General features: G+C 44.5%; 1 protein-coding gene across 1 annotated transcript in view; it reads right to left on the bottom strand.

Annotated features, from left to right (window-relative positions):
• The window catches only part of flncb (filamin C, gamma b (actin binding protein 280)), a gene marked incomplete at its 5' end in the record, with an annotated part of 81,964 nt that overhangs the window by 28,917 nt on the left and 36,104 nt on the right, over positions 1–16,943 (bottom strand). The window contains 17 exons of the mRNA XM_080754302.1: positions 25–622; positions 994–1,256; positions 1,980–2,097; positions 2,345–2,514; positions 3,324–3,414; positions 3,709–3,869; positions 4,247–4,370; positions 4,693–4,836; positions 5,188–5,301; positions 5,451–5,644; positions 6,095–6,231; positions 7,981–8,107; positions 8,434–8,571; positions 12,027–12,227; positions 13,658–13,898; positions 14,076–14,194; positions 14,779–14,929. Of these exons, the coding sequence (XP_080610428.1) occupies positions 25–622; positions 994–1,256; positions 1,980–2,097; positions 2,345–2,514; positions 3,324–3,414; positions 3,709–3,869; positions 4,247–4,370; positions 4,693–4,836; positions 5,188–5,301; positions 5,451–5,644; positions 6,095–6,231; positions 7,981–8,107; positions 8,434–8,571; positions 12,027–12,227; positions 13,658–13,898; positions 14,076–14,194; positions 14,779–14,929 (3,091 nt within the window). The remainder of the gene's footprint in view (positions 1–24; positions 623–993; positions 1,257–1,979; positions 2,098–2,344; positions 2,515–3,323; positions 3,415–3,708; positions 3,870–4,246; positions 4,371–4,692; positions 4,837–5,187; positions 5,302–5,450; positions 5,645–6,094; positions 6,232–7,980; positions 8,108–8,433; positions 8,572–12,026; positions 12,228–13,657; positions 13,899–14,075; positions 14,195–14,778; positions 14,930–16,943) is intronic.

Genomic DNA, 16,943 nt, shown 5'->3' on the forward strand with positions numbered 1-16,943 from the left:
CACGAATCACGATCATGACCTCACCTCTGGGCTCGACTCCCGGGCCGTAGACCTTCACCCCGCTGGTGTCCACGGCGGGCTCCACCTGCACGCGGGCGGGGAACTTGGGCACGGCGTGGCCCCCGTACTTGATGGTGATGGTGTACATGCCGTGGACCTGCGGGATGTAGGTGATGGAGTAGGTGCCGTCGCCGTTGTTCTGCACGTGCACCTCGGCCTTGGCCTCGGCATCCGAGATGATCTCGATGGTGAGCTCGGCCTCGCCGGCCTTGGAGCAGTCCACCGTGAAGGAGCCCGTCTCGTCCACCTTGCCCCGCTCCAGGCCGGGCCCGCTGGCCGTCACCTTGCTGGGGTCGAACACCGACTGCACCATCGCCTTGAAGGGCGAGCCGGGGATGTGCTGGTCGGCGAAGAGGATGTTGATGGCGTACTCCCCGGGCTCGGTGGGCAGGTAGGACACCGAGCAGGAGCCGTCGCCGTTGTCCTGGCACTCGATCTTGGCCTCGCAGGGGCCTTCCACCGTCAGGCCCAGACCGCCGGTGCCCGCTCCCTTGGTGTCGATGGCGAAGGGGGCGGGTTTACCCACCACGCCTCCCTGGAGACCTGGGCCATACGCACGCACCTGAGCAAGGCAGCAATGCATAAGTTGGTGTTAGGATGTATGGAGTATGATACAGTATGACCCCTTACTTGTGATTTATCTTCTGTTGCTATTTTCAATTACTTATACCGCCTGGCCATTTTGTTGTGCGTTTGCAGATTTTGCATTCTGCCTCACCTTTTGCCATTTTATGCGATCAAAACTCACACGGACACACCCAGATGGAGAGAGGAGCATACGGTATTTTTTCCAAATAGTAGCCCAGGAGTCTGACGGGCGGGTATTTGGTGCCCGATGGCCATTTGCCCCCGGGCTATTATTTGGAAATATACAGTAGACAATTTCACAACTGAACACTAAACTGCTGGAATAACTCTGTCTGTATGCACTACCTTTGAAGGGTCTGGGGGCATGACTCCTTCCACAGTGAATGGACTTCCCGATACGGGGTTTCCATCGTAGAAGATGTCTACTTTGTAGGGCCCTTCCTCCGGGGGGATGTACTTCACGGTGTGGACCTCGTTGGCGGTGCCCGACTCCAGCTTGCAGGGGATCGGTCGACGAGAGGGCGACGTGATCTTCACGTCCAGTTTACCTTGGCCCCCTGCGCCTCGTGTGTTGATTGTGAACTCTTGATCCTTACCCACGTCCACCTCTGTGGACAAATACATACAACACGTGGTCAGTCATTGGTCTTCTCAAACCTACCGGGAGGCAGGGGTCATCAATATGTCTGTACACAGACAAATGTGTCCGTGGCAAAGACTTGGCCTTGTCCGTGGCAAATTTTGGATTTTTTGTTTTTATACACCATTATAATATCCTTATTTTGATCTTAAGACCCAGTTACTGAATGTCAGTCTCCAGGTTTGCTTCAGAATATGTGTGACACTGATTTACTATGACACTATGGCACATTAGGAGTCCACTAGTACTAGTGGTTCACAAGTGTTTTATTGGCAAGGACCACCTTATAATATTATTGTCCACTCATTTAGTATGTCCATGGCAAAAATTGCATTCTGACTAAAAAAGGCCCACCACAAGCCAACATGGCGATGACCCTGCCGGGAAGATTCATATTTATGACAGTCGAGCATTTACGGGTCATAATAATCCTGTCGTATTACGTTAAATAGATAATCAGTGATTCTACATCAACACAAGCCAGCAACTTCTTGGCAGTGTTGGATGCGGTGTTGGCCCCGTTGATAGAACCTTTCAGTCAGAGAGGCCAAGTATTATGGATGTTTTCCCAGAGAGCACGCACAGGTCAAACTCATCTTCTTGATGAATGCTGTGTCTTTCCCCCTTTGGCCGCCATAAATAAACATATCCCAGTGAACTGAGGTTTGCACGTGCCAGGCCGTATACTCACTGTTGCTTAAACCATGAATCTTGACCTTGTTGAGGTCAAGGGGCGGTGCCACAGTGATGTTAAAGGGGCTCTTTGGAATCGGGTCACCCCCGTGACACACTGTGACAGACATGCTTCCCTGAGAGAGAGAGGGAGAGAGAGAGAGAGAAAGAGAGAGAGACTTGTTTAAATAGTGTTTTCCTTCCATGCCATCAATTTGTTTTCACATTTCTGACAGCCAAACAGGCTTGAGGAACAGCCACCACAGAGCGGTATTGGCTCTAAAATCAACGAAAAAAGAATTATTGACACTGATTAATCAACTGTAGAACAAGCTGTGCTCAGTAGTACTTTGCGACTGGAATCGAGAAACAAGGTTTAGTTACCTGTTGTATGGCAGTGTAGCGGACGGTGTATGAGTAGTCATGGTTGTCGATGATTTCAAAGTCTCTGACGGCCTCTCCCTTAGCTGCTCCGGTAAAGTGCACCTCAGGCTTGGCCTTGCCCGCTCCCTTGGTGTATATGGTGAAGTGGGTTGGTTTGCCGACCTCCACACCTTGAAGGATTACGCAGGAAATGCATTGTGTTAAAAAATTAAGCATGGTATGTGCTGGCCTACCGGTCAAGGCACACACCACATAGGCTCTGATGCCTGACAGCGTGTCGCTGGGTTCGAGTCCCGATCCCGACGACCTTTGCTGCGTGTCACTCCCCATCTCTATCCCCATTTCCTGGGGTCTACTGGTCTACTGTCCTATCAATAAAGGCATAAAATCCCCCAAACAAATCTTGAAAAAAAAAAAAAAAAAAAAATGAAGCATAGCGTTAGTTCATGCGGTACACATGAGTCTCGCCCGCCACAGCTGTTATCAGCTGTCAGTCAGCTCCTATTCCTCATTCACAGCTCTGCTGCTCATTACGTCACACTGCCATACTCCAAACAGAGCTCACGCTCTAACAAGGGAGGCTCCTTTAAATACGATTTGCATTCACTATAGCTCTGCTTGTCTTGCTGCCTGCTTCGGATCTGCTGCTGCTTAGCTGCCTCCACCACCTTTTGATCAGAGTCTGACATTCGCCAGGCATCCATGCCTATGTGGCAATGCCAAAGTGGTATGCGCCTGGACCAGTAGGCCAGCGGGCGCCCCGGAAGCGGAGCCTTTAACGCCCAGTTTAACTGTATTCTATTTGTTGAAAGGAGGTTCCGTTGGAGACCGCCTGCTCAGCTTTTGAGCCGACACAGATTGTAGGGTTATTATGGCAGACATGTGTTTTTAGGCCCAGTTTTGAGATTTGGTCTACTCTATGACAAATATGTTACCGTATCTCACTCAGATCTTGTGGTTGGGTTCTGTTATCACTCACCTGTCTTGCTGAGACCAGGCCCCTCTGCCCTGACCTTAGCTGCATCGTGGGAAGGGTCCACTTTGATTCTGAAGGGGCTGACGGGGATCTCCTATTTAAAGATCAGACGTTATAGTACGACACATTTTTCAAGACGACTTTAATTTGTTTCTTATTACAATTATACATAATTTATTTGTAACCCATTTAGACCTGGAAAGCATCTGTGTCAAACAAAAAGTAAACTAAGTAATGTTGCTATACTGTACAGTATGTATATATGGACAAATATATATATGCCGTATGTATATATATATATATATATAGAAAGCAAAAGGTTTCATGTGCCAGATGTGAACTTGTGAGTACACCAAGCAGCTGACATGCCGTAGCATCTGTCTCTCACCTGATCAGCAAACAGGACCATGATGGTGTAGCGGCCGTGCCCTGGGGGCGTGTACTTCACCGTGAAGGTGTCGTTGTCATTCTTGATGATGTCAAAGTCGATGTCGGCCTCCGCCGGGCCCACCACGCCCGGGGCACACTTGATCCCAATGCTGACGTCGCCTGGTTGACGAGAACAGGCGCGGAGGTAGGAATTGTTAATGTTTTAACAAAGAGATGGGACTAGTCTTCTATTTCACTGTTTCCCGAACACTGGGTCGAGACCCATTTGTGGGTCGCGGACACATTTTTATGGGTCCCTTTCCTAGATTTTGTTTTAACTATTATTATTTCAAAACATGTATTATTTAATAAACATTCCCAAAAAAGACAAATGTTTCATGAATTAAAACACAATTATATGATTTCCTTTCAGTAATTTCATGAAGAAATCAAAGAAAAACTAAGAAATTCCATAAATTAGAATACAAATGTTTAAGAAGTAGTGAAAATAGTCGATCTACAAGCTCAAAACGCGGCGCAAAGCTCCCGAGTCTAACCTTGTCCTGCTTCGCTACAATCCACAGTGAAGTAGGTTGGCTCATTGGCCTTCAGTCCTGCCTTCTCCACCCCTGGACCGTACACCTTCACATTCTCTGGGTGGCTGCCCTCTCCGATGGTCACCTGAGAATTTCAAACAAACACACAATAAAACACACAATACAACAAATGAACAATGCATGCAACACAATCCATGCATGCGATGATTAGCTTAATGTGAAATGTTGTTTTCTCACTCAACAGTTAACAAACCAACATACAGTATAAGTGTACACAGGGTATCTTCACATTTCTAAAGTTACAATTTAAAGACTTTTAAGACCTTTTATATACCAAATTGTCAAATATTCTGTAAGAAAGAGGCAAACATTGTATTCCTATTCCTCATTCACGTAGTTCCTGACTGAACTATGTAATTGGATGGATCGATGTCGGTGCTCCTCACCCTAAAGGGACTGTTGGGGACGTTGACCTCGCCCCACGTGATGATGATGGTGTGCTTTATGGGCTTGCTGGGGATGTAGACACAGAAGAAGGTGCTGTCGTCGTTGTCCGTGATCTGGATGTCAATGGGGAAGCCCTCTGCGTCCTGTTGGTGAGCACAAATACACACTTCACTTGTACTGCACTCCCCTGTGTTGATTTCGTCGACTAAAACTGTGAAATGTTTGTCGACTACATTTTTTCATCATGTCATGATGACTAAAACTAAGACTAAATATATTGACAATTTCATCAACAAATAAAAACTAGACTACAATGTTAGGGAGTGACTAAAGTGGAGAAGAGATACAGTAGAACTAAAAGACAAAATAGCAGATCAGAGCTTGATAGAGCTAGATATTTTCAGGCTATTTTCAAAGAGTAAAGAGATGTCGGCTATTTGACAGGATAACGCTTGTCAACCGGACTACTAGCTAAGAGATGTTTGCATTCATACCTGGGCATAGATTCTCAGTTCTCCTCTACCAGCACCACTGGTGTCAATGGTGAAATCGGCAGGCTTGTTGACAATGCAGCCGGTGGGCTCCAGACCTGGACCATAACATTTCACCTACAACGAGAGGATAGTAAACACAAAACAGGGATACATGGCCATAAGATAATGTGGAAGCATTGAGTGGAAAAGTGCTGTCGGTGACTCGGTGTACACGATACGAGAGTAAGCTCGTTCAAACAGGACACGAAGTGGCAGAATCCAACCTTCTCAGGGAAGACGTCATTGGCCGCGGGGAGGATGTGGGCCATGAAGGGGCTGTCCTTGATGTCCTCGTCGTCACAGATGACGTGCACAGCATAGTCGCCAGCCTCCGTAGGCCAGTATCGCACGTCGCACGACCCGTCCCCCTTGTCATCGCATTCGATCTTAGCCTGGGATGGGCCCTCAATGGAGAAACCTGCAAACAGCCCAGTGCAACCTTCTGTTAAGCTTAAAGACAATGTCATGTAATGGAAGTCTGCATGGTACATCTCATTAGCTGAATGTCTTGTGTTTTTGTACAGAAAGAAAGCAGCGTACTGTACTGACATGGGGCATAATTGCTGCAACTGATATCAATCAAACTGAACTGACCTTTAGAAGACAGTATGTACGTAGGAGAGAGAGAGAGAGAGAGAGAGAGAGAGAGAGAGAGAGAGAGATAGATAGAGAGAGAGAGAGAAAGATTGTATGTGCGTGCGTGCGTGCGTGCGTGCGTGCGTGCGTGTCAGACTGTATATTAGCCTCAGAAGAATCCATGTAGGCTGTCTCTGTCACAGTGGAAAGACGCACAGAAACCTTTTGGGGGGAAGTTCTAACAAATCAAAGTTCATGTGTGGGACTCAGGCAGTGACGGCGCCATGCTTACCCAGGGTTCCCACCTCCGTGCCGATTGCCTCCACTACAAAGTCGGCGCTCTTCCCCACCATGCCAGTCTCCAGTCCGGGGCCCCAGGCCCTCACCTTCTGAGGCCCGGCTTCCTCGCCCACCATCACCTCAAATGGACTGCAGGAAAACAAAGAGTGAGGCTCTACAATAGTCTCCCTGATATTGATTTACGACAAGTTCCGGACATTTTAATTGCCAAGCTGCTTGATTAAGGTCTCTCCTCCTCCAATTCACCCTTTGTCAAGTCCCACCCATTGTCCCATCCCTCTTCACACCCATTGGTTGCAGTGTCTTGGTGGGACATTCGGTGGGACACTCCATCCACTACCATTCTAATTCAATTGCTTCGTATTGTTATTCTGTGTGTTCAATTCTAATTTAAAACTTGGTTTCAGTCAAATGGAGCTGCGCAGTGGCAATATAGTGACTCAGCATGTTTTTAAATGTTTTTATTTCTACAAAAATTACGTTTTAGCAAATTCAACATCAAAAAGGCGGAACCAGGGTGGGACAAGGCAGATAGAGCCTGCTGGTTGGTCAGTCAGGGACCAACCAGAAGGCTGACAAAGGGTGAATTGCGCACGGGTCAAGGACATTCTCACGAATCGCCACAGCGAGTCAATCGGCTCCAGGATCCCCCCCTCCATCACTCTGGCGTGCCTCAAGGTAGTGTGCTAAGTCCGCTCCTCCACTCCTCATAAACTCATAACTTGTGTACACCATACCACTCATCAATTTGCTGATGACACAACCATCAGTTGGCTAATCTCAGGGAAGGGATGAGTCAGCATACAGAGACTTGACAGACCAGTGCTCTGTAAATAACCACGAAGACCAAGGAGATTATTCTGGACTTCAGGAAGAAACGTGCTGCAAAGCCGTCCCTGTTCTACATAAACGGAGCATGTGTGGCGAGGGTGCTGACCTTTACTTTCCGGTGGGTACTCATATCTGAGGACTTTTCCTGGTTGGCCAACACCACTGTAACCGTCAAGAGAGCTGAGAGCTCTGCACCTGGCACTTTAATATCATGTGCAATATTGACTTTATCTTGATATGAAATATCAGCAGCATATGGACATAAGCATTTAATATGATTTTACTGTTTTAACTGTGTGTGTCTAATTCTGCCAGCTCTATTTGCCCAGTTACTGCACGGATATCCTTATAAACACAAACTGTGACTAAACATCTGCTAGGGAATGCTTGACTCAAACATGGTGGCACAGATCAACGACACAGCATAGGATGGTCAAACAGTACAGATATGAGTAACATTAATTTGGCTTGGCTAGCTTGCAACAAACAACTGGCAAATAACAAAGTAGACAACAATTAGTAGCTATATAGATTTAGATTTTTGAGATTACAAAATCTTCCCTGTTGCCTTGATGAATAAGGTGAATCTGTACTGGGTAGATGAAATGCGTGTTAAGGGAACATAGCCAGGGGACCATTCCACTCCGATTCCATTTAAATTTATAGTTCACCCGCAAAGTGAACCTTTTCTATCGATTACTCACCCCATGCAGACTTGAATTCATCAACATGATTTAGTTTGTTTTCGCATTTCTAAGCCAATAATTTGAGGAGACTCTTTGTGTCTCCATAGGGAACAAATGAGGCGCTTTGTGTCTCCATAACCACTGCATAACCAATCCAGAACCACTGCTGGTCATCAAATTATTGACTTAGGAATGCGACACAAACAAAAGAATATCCATAAATTCAAGTCTCCATGGGGTGAGTAATTGATTTGAAAACTAAATGTTTTGGGTGATCTATCCGTTTAAGGTGAATTCTGATGTTAAATGTTAGAGATTATAGTAATGAAGGAATGACAGGAGAATGAGGAGAGGGTCTCACCTGCGTGGGATGCTGTGTCCGCCCCAGGTGATGTTAATAGTGTATTTGCCCGCCAGGATGGGGTAGTAGTCACATTCATACAGGCTGTCTCCCACCTCACGCACCTTCACTGGCTCCTCCAAACCCTCTGAAACGATTCGAATGACCCAAAACATTCTTAAATATACAGCACACATTTCATAAAATGCACAGTTTGTTTGGCTTTAATATTGTTACGTATTATTTTTCTAACAATCACAGAGATTGTGTGCAGCATTGACTACCAGGCAGCAACTCATAGACTGTCTGTCTGGTTTAGATAAAGCACAAGCGCTGTTGGATTATTACTTACATTTTGTTACAGAATGTAAATCTGAGAGTGTACAAATGACGGACTCCCAGATTTGAATTATGACTGGGGATTTTATCTGTGAGAAACGTGCGTTCATACAGGCTTAATGGTTGACAACTCACTTGGTCCCTTCACTGTGATCTTGAGTTCTCCACTGCCTGCTCCCTTGGTGAAGACCTTGAAGTCGGCCACCTCTTTCACTCTCACCCCCTTGGGCTGGAGGCCTCTCCCTGACGCCCTGCATACATTGGGGTTGCAGGCTACGGACCCATCGAGAAGAGAAAGGGAGAGTTGTTTAGACTAGCAGATGGAGGGTAAGGAATAGTACACAGACACCCACACCCACCCACACACACACACACACACACACACACACACACACACACACATACACACACGCACGCACGCACGCACGCACGCACGCACACACGCACACACTCTACTCACTCACTCACTCACTCACTCACTCACTCACGCACACATACAAACAAACACAAACACACAAACTGTCACTAATGCAGAAGTTTCACTGTTAGTGGGCTGAACAGCGCCGGGAGAAGCACAGTTTGTCATGGCTGCTAGGTAGAAGCAGCAGGAGAGGTGGATATGACACAGAAATGAAAACACAGCCGTTATCTTATTGGAGAACACGCTGACACAAACAGCAAGTTGGATGTTTTTGCTTCGGGGCTTGAAGAGTGAAAAATGAGGAAGAACAAACACACCACATGAAAGCAATAGCGTCGTTCCAGTGAAATCGTCAAAAAACTCAACAGGGATGCTGAGCATGAACAGGTAAAAATGATATATTCTTGTTTTGCACCCAATTCGATATAGTGTAATCTGACGATATGACTCATTCAAGAGTTGTTAATAAACGGTATAATGGTGACTTGACACAGAGGGTTAGGGTTAGCCAGAGGATTACTGCTTTGGTCTGCAGAAGGAAGCTATGAAGGGTACAAACATGAAACAAATTACCGTGGTGATGATGATGACAATGACGATGATTATAATGAAGGCTCAAGGGTGTAGCACACATACACACAAACACACACACACACCTGAAGGGTCACGGTGACATTCGCTCTCAACAATAGGCAGACAGAGATCTAGAGACTCTGTCGTCCTCAATTTTGAGGCAAATTTAAGAAAGGTTATTCACTCGATTACTCTCTACGCAATACTCTGCAACTGATGTTAAAAACGTAAACAGTTTATTTGCATTTCTGTTATACTTATTACATTATGTTAAAGGGGAAGACCACCCATTTTCAATATTGAACAATGTCATTAATATACCTTGGAGGAGTTGTGTGGAAATTAAAAAAAAAGTTCCCCCTCTTCTGTGTTGCCTAGAACTGGAGGATTGATTTTGGGGTTTGTATTGTAAAGTACAACGGTGTGATGTCATCACATTGTGATTTGCAATACAAACCCCAAAATCAATCCTCCAGTTCTAGGCAACACAGAAGAGGGGGAACATTTTTTTTTATTTCCACACAACTCCTCTAAGGTATATTAATGACATAGTTCAATATTGAAAATGGGTGGTCTTCCCCTTTAAGGTGTTAATATGTATTAGTTCTTTATCATATAAAAGTAGAATTAATACAATACTACTGTATATACACAGTAAAATCCTGAAAGTTAATTTAACACTTAAAAGTGTAAAGATGCCTCAGTGAGCTGGATCATGTGATGGGTAGCCTCCGTTAGTTTTACATAGATTTGCTCAACCAGCAACCACTGCACACATACTTTGATTTGTTGTCATATTTTAATGCACAATGCCCTTCACCTTTCATTCACTTAAAGCCTCCACTAGAGATACCGGAAAAGCAAACAGGAGACTAATAGCCTTAAGCTTTATCTATTCTTCGTTGTGAGCTGGTGTTGCATTTATGCTACTGTACGCTAAAAATAGCCAATCTGAAATAACGCAAACCTCCCAAGAATAGAAAGCCTGTACTTTCCATTAGTTTGGAATCCCCACCGATTTCCAAACTAACCAACCAGCCCACCTCTGAGACGCAGCGTGAGTTAACCTTTCTTTTATTTTTTAAACCTAAATGTGTATTATAACACAGAAATGGTACAAGCTTACAATAAGCATTAGTAAGGACCAATTATACGAACATAAGGTTAAAGATAGATGAATAACATGTGACAGTACGATCTCGCGAGGCAAAATATAATATTAGATGTGATTTGTTAGATTTAAGATGGGGATATCCAACAATTGAGCAGGACCCCGTGGAAACAGCACTTTCATTATGTGTACCATTCTGATAAGACCCAGACTCTGGATGTGGACCAGAGTCATGTTAGCCAGGCTATTACAAGAAAAATTATGAGTTTAACTAACACTCAGGCATGTGCATTAACTGTTGGAAAGCCAAACTCTCTGTTTTCACGTCAATTGACGAGTGGTTTGATTGGTGCAACTGATCCGTGTCATGAGCGATTGTAAAAGTGACCATTCAAACCCACCCAAAAAGACAATACGGAAGCAGGTTGGTGCTGCCTCCAACATGTTAAGACGCCTGCTTGTCTAACGCACACACGAACACACGCACACACGCACACGCACACGCACACGCACACACACACACACACACACACACACACACACACACACACACATTCTCTGTCTAGGGTTGAACAGGAGCAGGAGGCCACCGAGAGGCTAAGCACTGGCGCATGCTATGAAGCTGGGAAAGCCATTTTGGAAGGTGGCCAGAGGCAAGGGGGGAGAGGGTATGGTTTTTTGAGTCAAGGTAGGAGGGGACCAGGCCAGTTGCAAGCGGGCTCCGTCCAAAGTGAAACCTCCCTCCCGTCTCTCGCCTGCCTCTGTACTAACTTGGTCGCCTGGGTTTGGGCGGCGTTGGAGGGGGGGCTCTCCTGCTCTTGTCTGAGGGTGGGGTGCGTATGGACTGGGGGACTATCGGCACCGGAGAGCCAGGAGGCAGGCCTCTGTGTGTAGCTGTCGGAGGGAACAACAATCAGGAGACAGGAGCAGAGTACAAGGGAAGCAACCCCCCACCGTTTCCCATTACACCACCAAGACCACCAAGACCAGGGGAGCAACCCCAGCCCAAAACCATGAGAGAAGAGCATACAGCTTCAGCCAAAACCACCGCTCAGAGAAGCCATCGGGACGACGATGATGATGATGATGAGACCAGGTCTGGCCCCAGACATACTGTACTGGAGGCCGCAAACCCACACCTAGACTGTCATGGAAATCAAGAAACCTTTTAGTTTTAGTCTGGAAATTAGAATTCAGTACATGGCTCTGATTAGAGAGAGGGGAGATGGAAGAGGGATTCATGAGATAACTATTCTGCCCTACAAAGCCAAGTGCAGTAACTACGAACAACAATTTGAAAGAAAATGTTGGTTTAAAAGTGTTTCAACTGGTCAGCCAAAAGAGATATCGCCATTTAAGTGATATTACACTGATTGTATACTGTATCTGTTCTTGAGGTAATTGTTTATCCACCAAAATCACGAAGGCTATTTGGGATAAACAAATACGTAAGTCAGTGTGTCCAAAAACATAGTTACTGCACTTCGGCTTTGAAGGGCAGTATGGGTAATGTGCAAATCAAAGGTTTGCCAGTATTAACAATGCTCTTGGTTTGTTATACATAACCTGAAATTGGAAGTGTTGCGTCTAGTCTGCGTGAACACCTGTAGAATGTCGACCTACCCTCAGAAATGTGGACGGTGAAAGGGCTCCTGGGAATCTGCTGGCCTGCGAACGTGACGTGGATGGTGTGAGGCCCCTCCAGAACGGGAGCGTAGGTGCAACGGAAAATGCTGTCCCCCTTATTCTCTAGAACGATCTCTACCGTGTCCCTCCTGCCATGAGAGTCCACTATAACCACACCCACGTCTCCAGCACCAGCGCCTGCGACACAGAGAGAGACTCAGTGTGTTATTCCACTTTTTATTCATAAGATACTTTTCCATTAAAGACTCAAGTCAATTTAGTTATACATTTAAAAACAACAAATGTTGGCCAAAGTGCTGAACAATGATTTCTCTTCCTTTGTTTTTAAACAAACTCACTTGGACTTGGATGTGTTCTGCTTTCGGGTATGCCAGTTTTGCAAATCACGACAGGAACAAGTTAGGGGTAAAACAGTGACCAGCTTAACACACAACATGGTGCTGGTGATTGCACAGTTAAGCTGGTCACTCATTGGTTAACTCAATCCTGACAGGACAGAAAAACTAAAGCAAATATTTTTAAAATAGCTCAGTACCAGGTGGATGAAGCAGTGTGTTCAATCAACAGTTGGTTGATTACACATAAGGTTATATGGTTGATTACACTAGTAAGGTAGATTCTGCCTTGATCTATGCACACTGCACAGCAGCCATATTGGAAATAAATTGGGCCTCTTCTTTACTTCCTTCACAGGTGTTTACCAATGATGCTAATGAAGGCTCTGTTCCATTTACAGTAGTACAGCACAGTGGTTCTCAAAGGTTTTCATTTCAAGGACACCCGTAACTCTGAGAGCGTTATGGGGGTACAAATGGGCCCAATATGGACCCATAACTGTTCATTTGGGTCCATTCGTACACCCTCAGAGTTACACACCCGTAAGGGGCTATTTGAAACCCTCTCAAGAAACCATGAGGTTCCCAGGAACACACTTTTGAGACCCAATGGATTGTTTCCAGCGAGCCAACATGCACAATATCAGCAGCCTGAATCTGTTTGACCAGAATGGAACAGAGTCTTCATTAGTATCATTGGTAACACCTGTGAAGGAAGTAAGGAAGGGGCCTGAAGTTTTTTTTTCCAATATGGCTGCTGTGCCTAGATCTCATTCCCCACTAATAGACAGTGGTGGAAAAAGTACTCAAAGTTTTTACTTTATCAATACTGCAATGCAAAAGTACTTGAGTAAAAGTACTAAAGTATTGGCATTAAAATGTACTTAAAGTACCAAAAGTAAAAGTACAAAATGTTTAAAAATAGCAGATCTACAAGCTCACAACGCGATCGGCTATTTTCAAATAGCCAAGGTATAAAATAGGGCTCAAGTGGTTTATTGATGTTTTATAATATTATAATTTATATCTACAAAGTAACTAGTAACTAAAGTTTTCAAATAATTGTGGTGGAGTAAAAGTACAATATTTGGATCCGAGATGTAGTGGAGTAGAAGTAAAAGCATGGGAAATCGTAAATACTCAAGTAAAGTACAAATACCTCAAAAAAGCTTACAGTACTTAAGTAAATGTACTTAGTTACTTTACACCACTGCTAATAGATGACTACACGAATCAAAATGTTTTCAGATCCCTAATAGAGAATAGACGTACCAGCAGTGTAGATGTCAAAATAAGTGGGTTTGTTTGCCATGTTGCCCACGGGCTCCAGTCCCGGGCCCCTGGCCTGGACCTTGTTAGAGTCTCCCAGTGCCTTGGACACATTCACCGCAAAGGGACTTCTGTCAATGTCCTGTCCAGCAAACAGCACCTTCACTTGGTGCAAACCCTCCACTTTGGGCAGGTAGACAACTGAATAGGTTCTTTTCTTGTCGTTGTTGGGGATCACTCTGGCCTGTAAGAGCAAACACAGTTACTGTGTTAGTTAGGCATGAATACGATTTAAAGTTATTTCAGCTCCCCCGACCGGATCAGAAACCACCAGAGATCCCAAAATGATATTGATCCCAGGCTACTTTCTAATAATCTATAAAAATAAATACATACATGAAACAAAAATGGACGTTCTCACCTCTTCCGTGTGTCCCTCAGGGTCCTCTATGTAGACCAGAATCTCGCCAAGACCAGCCTCCACTGTCTCCACCAAGAACTCTGCAGGCTTCAGCACCATGTTGCCCCTCGGCTCAATTCCTGACCAGGGAAAATAAGGGAAGCCCAGAGATGTTACCATACAAAGCTAGGGACTCTGATTTTTGAAGTTTTTTAAGTAATTTAGTTTTAGTCATATTTTAGTCAATTGAAAAAGTTTTAGTTTTAGTATAGTTTTTGTCGACTAAATATCCAAAAACTAAATGTACAGTTGATTTTGTTGACCAAAATCTATTTTGGCAGGCCTTGATGGCGTCGTAATGGCAGATTTTACACTTGGTTGCATGCTGAAAATAGCTGATCTAAAGATCACAACGCATCGCAGCGCGATGCGTTTTGAGATGTAGAACAACCAATCATATAATGAATTGTCTTTTAGTTCAACTGGACCTCTTCTCCACTAGTCCTTCCATAACAGTGTAGTCTAGTTTGTATTTGTTGACGAAATTGCCAATATATTTACTCATAGTTTTAATCATCAACCTATTTTAAAACTGAGCTATACGTTTTTATATCGTTTTTATTTGGCTTTCATCAGTGAAAAAAAGGTAGTCGACGAACATTTTTCGTCTTAGTTTTAGTTGACGAAATGAACACTGGTTTGACAGGCATGATGTTTGCCTCACCTGGTCCGTAGGCCTTGGCCATTTTGGGATGCAGCGTCTTGGCACGCAGCGGAGCTCCAGGTTTGAGCTTGGCTTTGGGGAACTGGGACAGATAAGTCATGACAGAATGCTCGTCCACATTGGGGTCCACAATCTCCTCCGGGGCAATAACCTATGAACAACAAGACAGGAAGAGGAAACGCAAGGTCAGAGGAGGAAGACGTAATAAAAATAAGTCTGAAGCGTCTCTGCATGGGTCAACAAGGAAGGGACTTTAATTAATACAAACATGGAAAGAGATACTCTGTCTGTGTGTAATTCAAGTAGCCTTGATCGAAATTGAGAAAAGAAAGAACCATAAATTAAAGGTGATTTTGAGGGCCTGCCCTGGGCCGCTGGTGCAGCCTGACAGCGTTTAACGGCTTCGAGCCTTTGCTGCATGTCACTCCCCATCTCTCTCCCCCATTTCCTGTCAGCCTACTGTCTATCCCTATCAATAAAAGCAACAAAAAATAAATGGAAAATGGACATCAAATTAAAACAACATAAAAGCAGAGTTTGTCAATATGTTGCATCAGATTGGAAGGAACACAACGCTAAGTACAGACTACAAACACATAAAACATTGAGCCTCTTTTGTGGGAAATCCGAGGTTTTTTATTTTCATAGTCTCTTTAAATTAAATGTCACCAACTAATGGTGACATTTGTTTGCTTTTATAAATGTCAAAGTAATGTGGTGGGGCACGCGGAAACTGCTTCAAAAGCGCGAGCTAATTGTGCTGTGCCCAAAACGATGTGTTTCCTGTTGATGGCTGTGGTATACGAGGGCTAAAGAGTACGCCAGGAAACAAATCTGTGTACATGCCGTCACTGCGTCAAAATAACCAGAGGTTCACACCTCCCCTACAGTCCTACTGAGCATGTGCAGAAACTCCTCACACCCCTCCCACCCAAGCCACTTCTGAGCGTGTGCAGAAATGTACATCTCATTGGAAGTTGTGGTTTATTTATTTATTGTTATTGTTTTGGGTCTATCGGTTATGTTGTAACCTTTGTTCGCTTGAAGAGACTATCTCTCCACCCAACAACATATTTGTGGGGTCATTCCTAGGGTGACCATATTTTCAGCCACTCAAACCGGGACGCAAAACACTGTTGCCTAAAACTGGGACCCTAAAAGCAATGCGCACGTTACCGCGCACGCGCGTGCCCATTCTCTAACGTTCGTGCACGCGCACACACGCACCGCAGGGTTGCAAACAGGCAGTGAGTGATTGACAAACAGGCTCAGTGTTGAATTCAGACACGCAATGAATTTGTTCTTTTTTTCTGATTGGTTAGGTGAGCATGTTTTCATGAAAAGAACATGATAAATGTCTATGCAAACACTGAAAACGGCTACTATTATTTTAATTCTGGCGAAAACCGGGACAATTTTGTAGTGAATGTTGAAAACCGGGACATATTAGTGTTTTAGAGATATTTGTCGGGACACCGGGACACGCAGCTTGAAAACGGGACTGTCCCGGGTAAAACGGGACGTCTGGTCACCCTAGTCATTCCCCCTTACATATGAAATATGTTGGGTGGTCTCGATACGATAGAGAACTGCTGTTTCCCTCTCTCTTTTCTCATCGCACACTTTGCCTGAGTCATTCTTCTATGCTTTCATTGTACATGCTGTCAGCCATGAGTTTTGGGTACGCTAATTTTAACCCAGGACCATGGGCGCATGCCTGGAAATAGCCCACACTGGCATTTGACACGACTAAATAGGTGCTGCCTGATGCTGGCTTGTCAAATTCATCCTGGCTATAACCTATTACCCAGATAAAAGTAAAGGTTGACCAATTCATCGTGAGCGTCTTTGATAGGACAGGACTTGGCTGTGATCAGTGGGGGAAAAAGTACATCAATTTACTTGAATAAAAGTACAAAAGTATTGGTACCAAAAGTAGAAAGTACTCATTATGCAGAATGTATGAAATATTAAAATTAAGAAATCTTTCGAAAATAGCAGATCTACAATGTGTCGCATCGCAACACATTGTGAGCTTGTAGATCGGCTATTTTCAAATGGCCAAAATGTAAATAGGGCTGAAGTGGTTGTGTATGTTTTGTAATAATAATAAAAATCTACAAAGTAACTAAAGTTTAAAAATAATTGTAGTGGAGTGAAAGTAC

Source organism: Nannobrachium achirus, assembly GCF_963921795.1.
Source record: "Nannobrachium achirus genome assembly, chromosome: 23".
In the NCBI taxonomy this organism is placed as follows: domain Eukaryota; kingdom Metazoa; phylum Chordata; class Actinopteri; order Myctophiformes; family Myctophidae; genus Nannobrachium; species Nannobrachium achirus.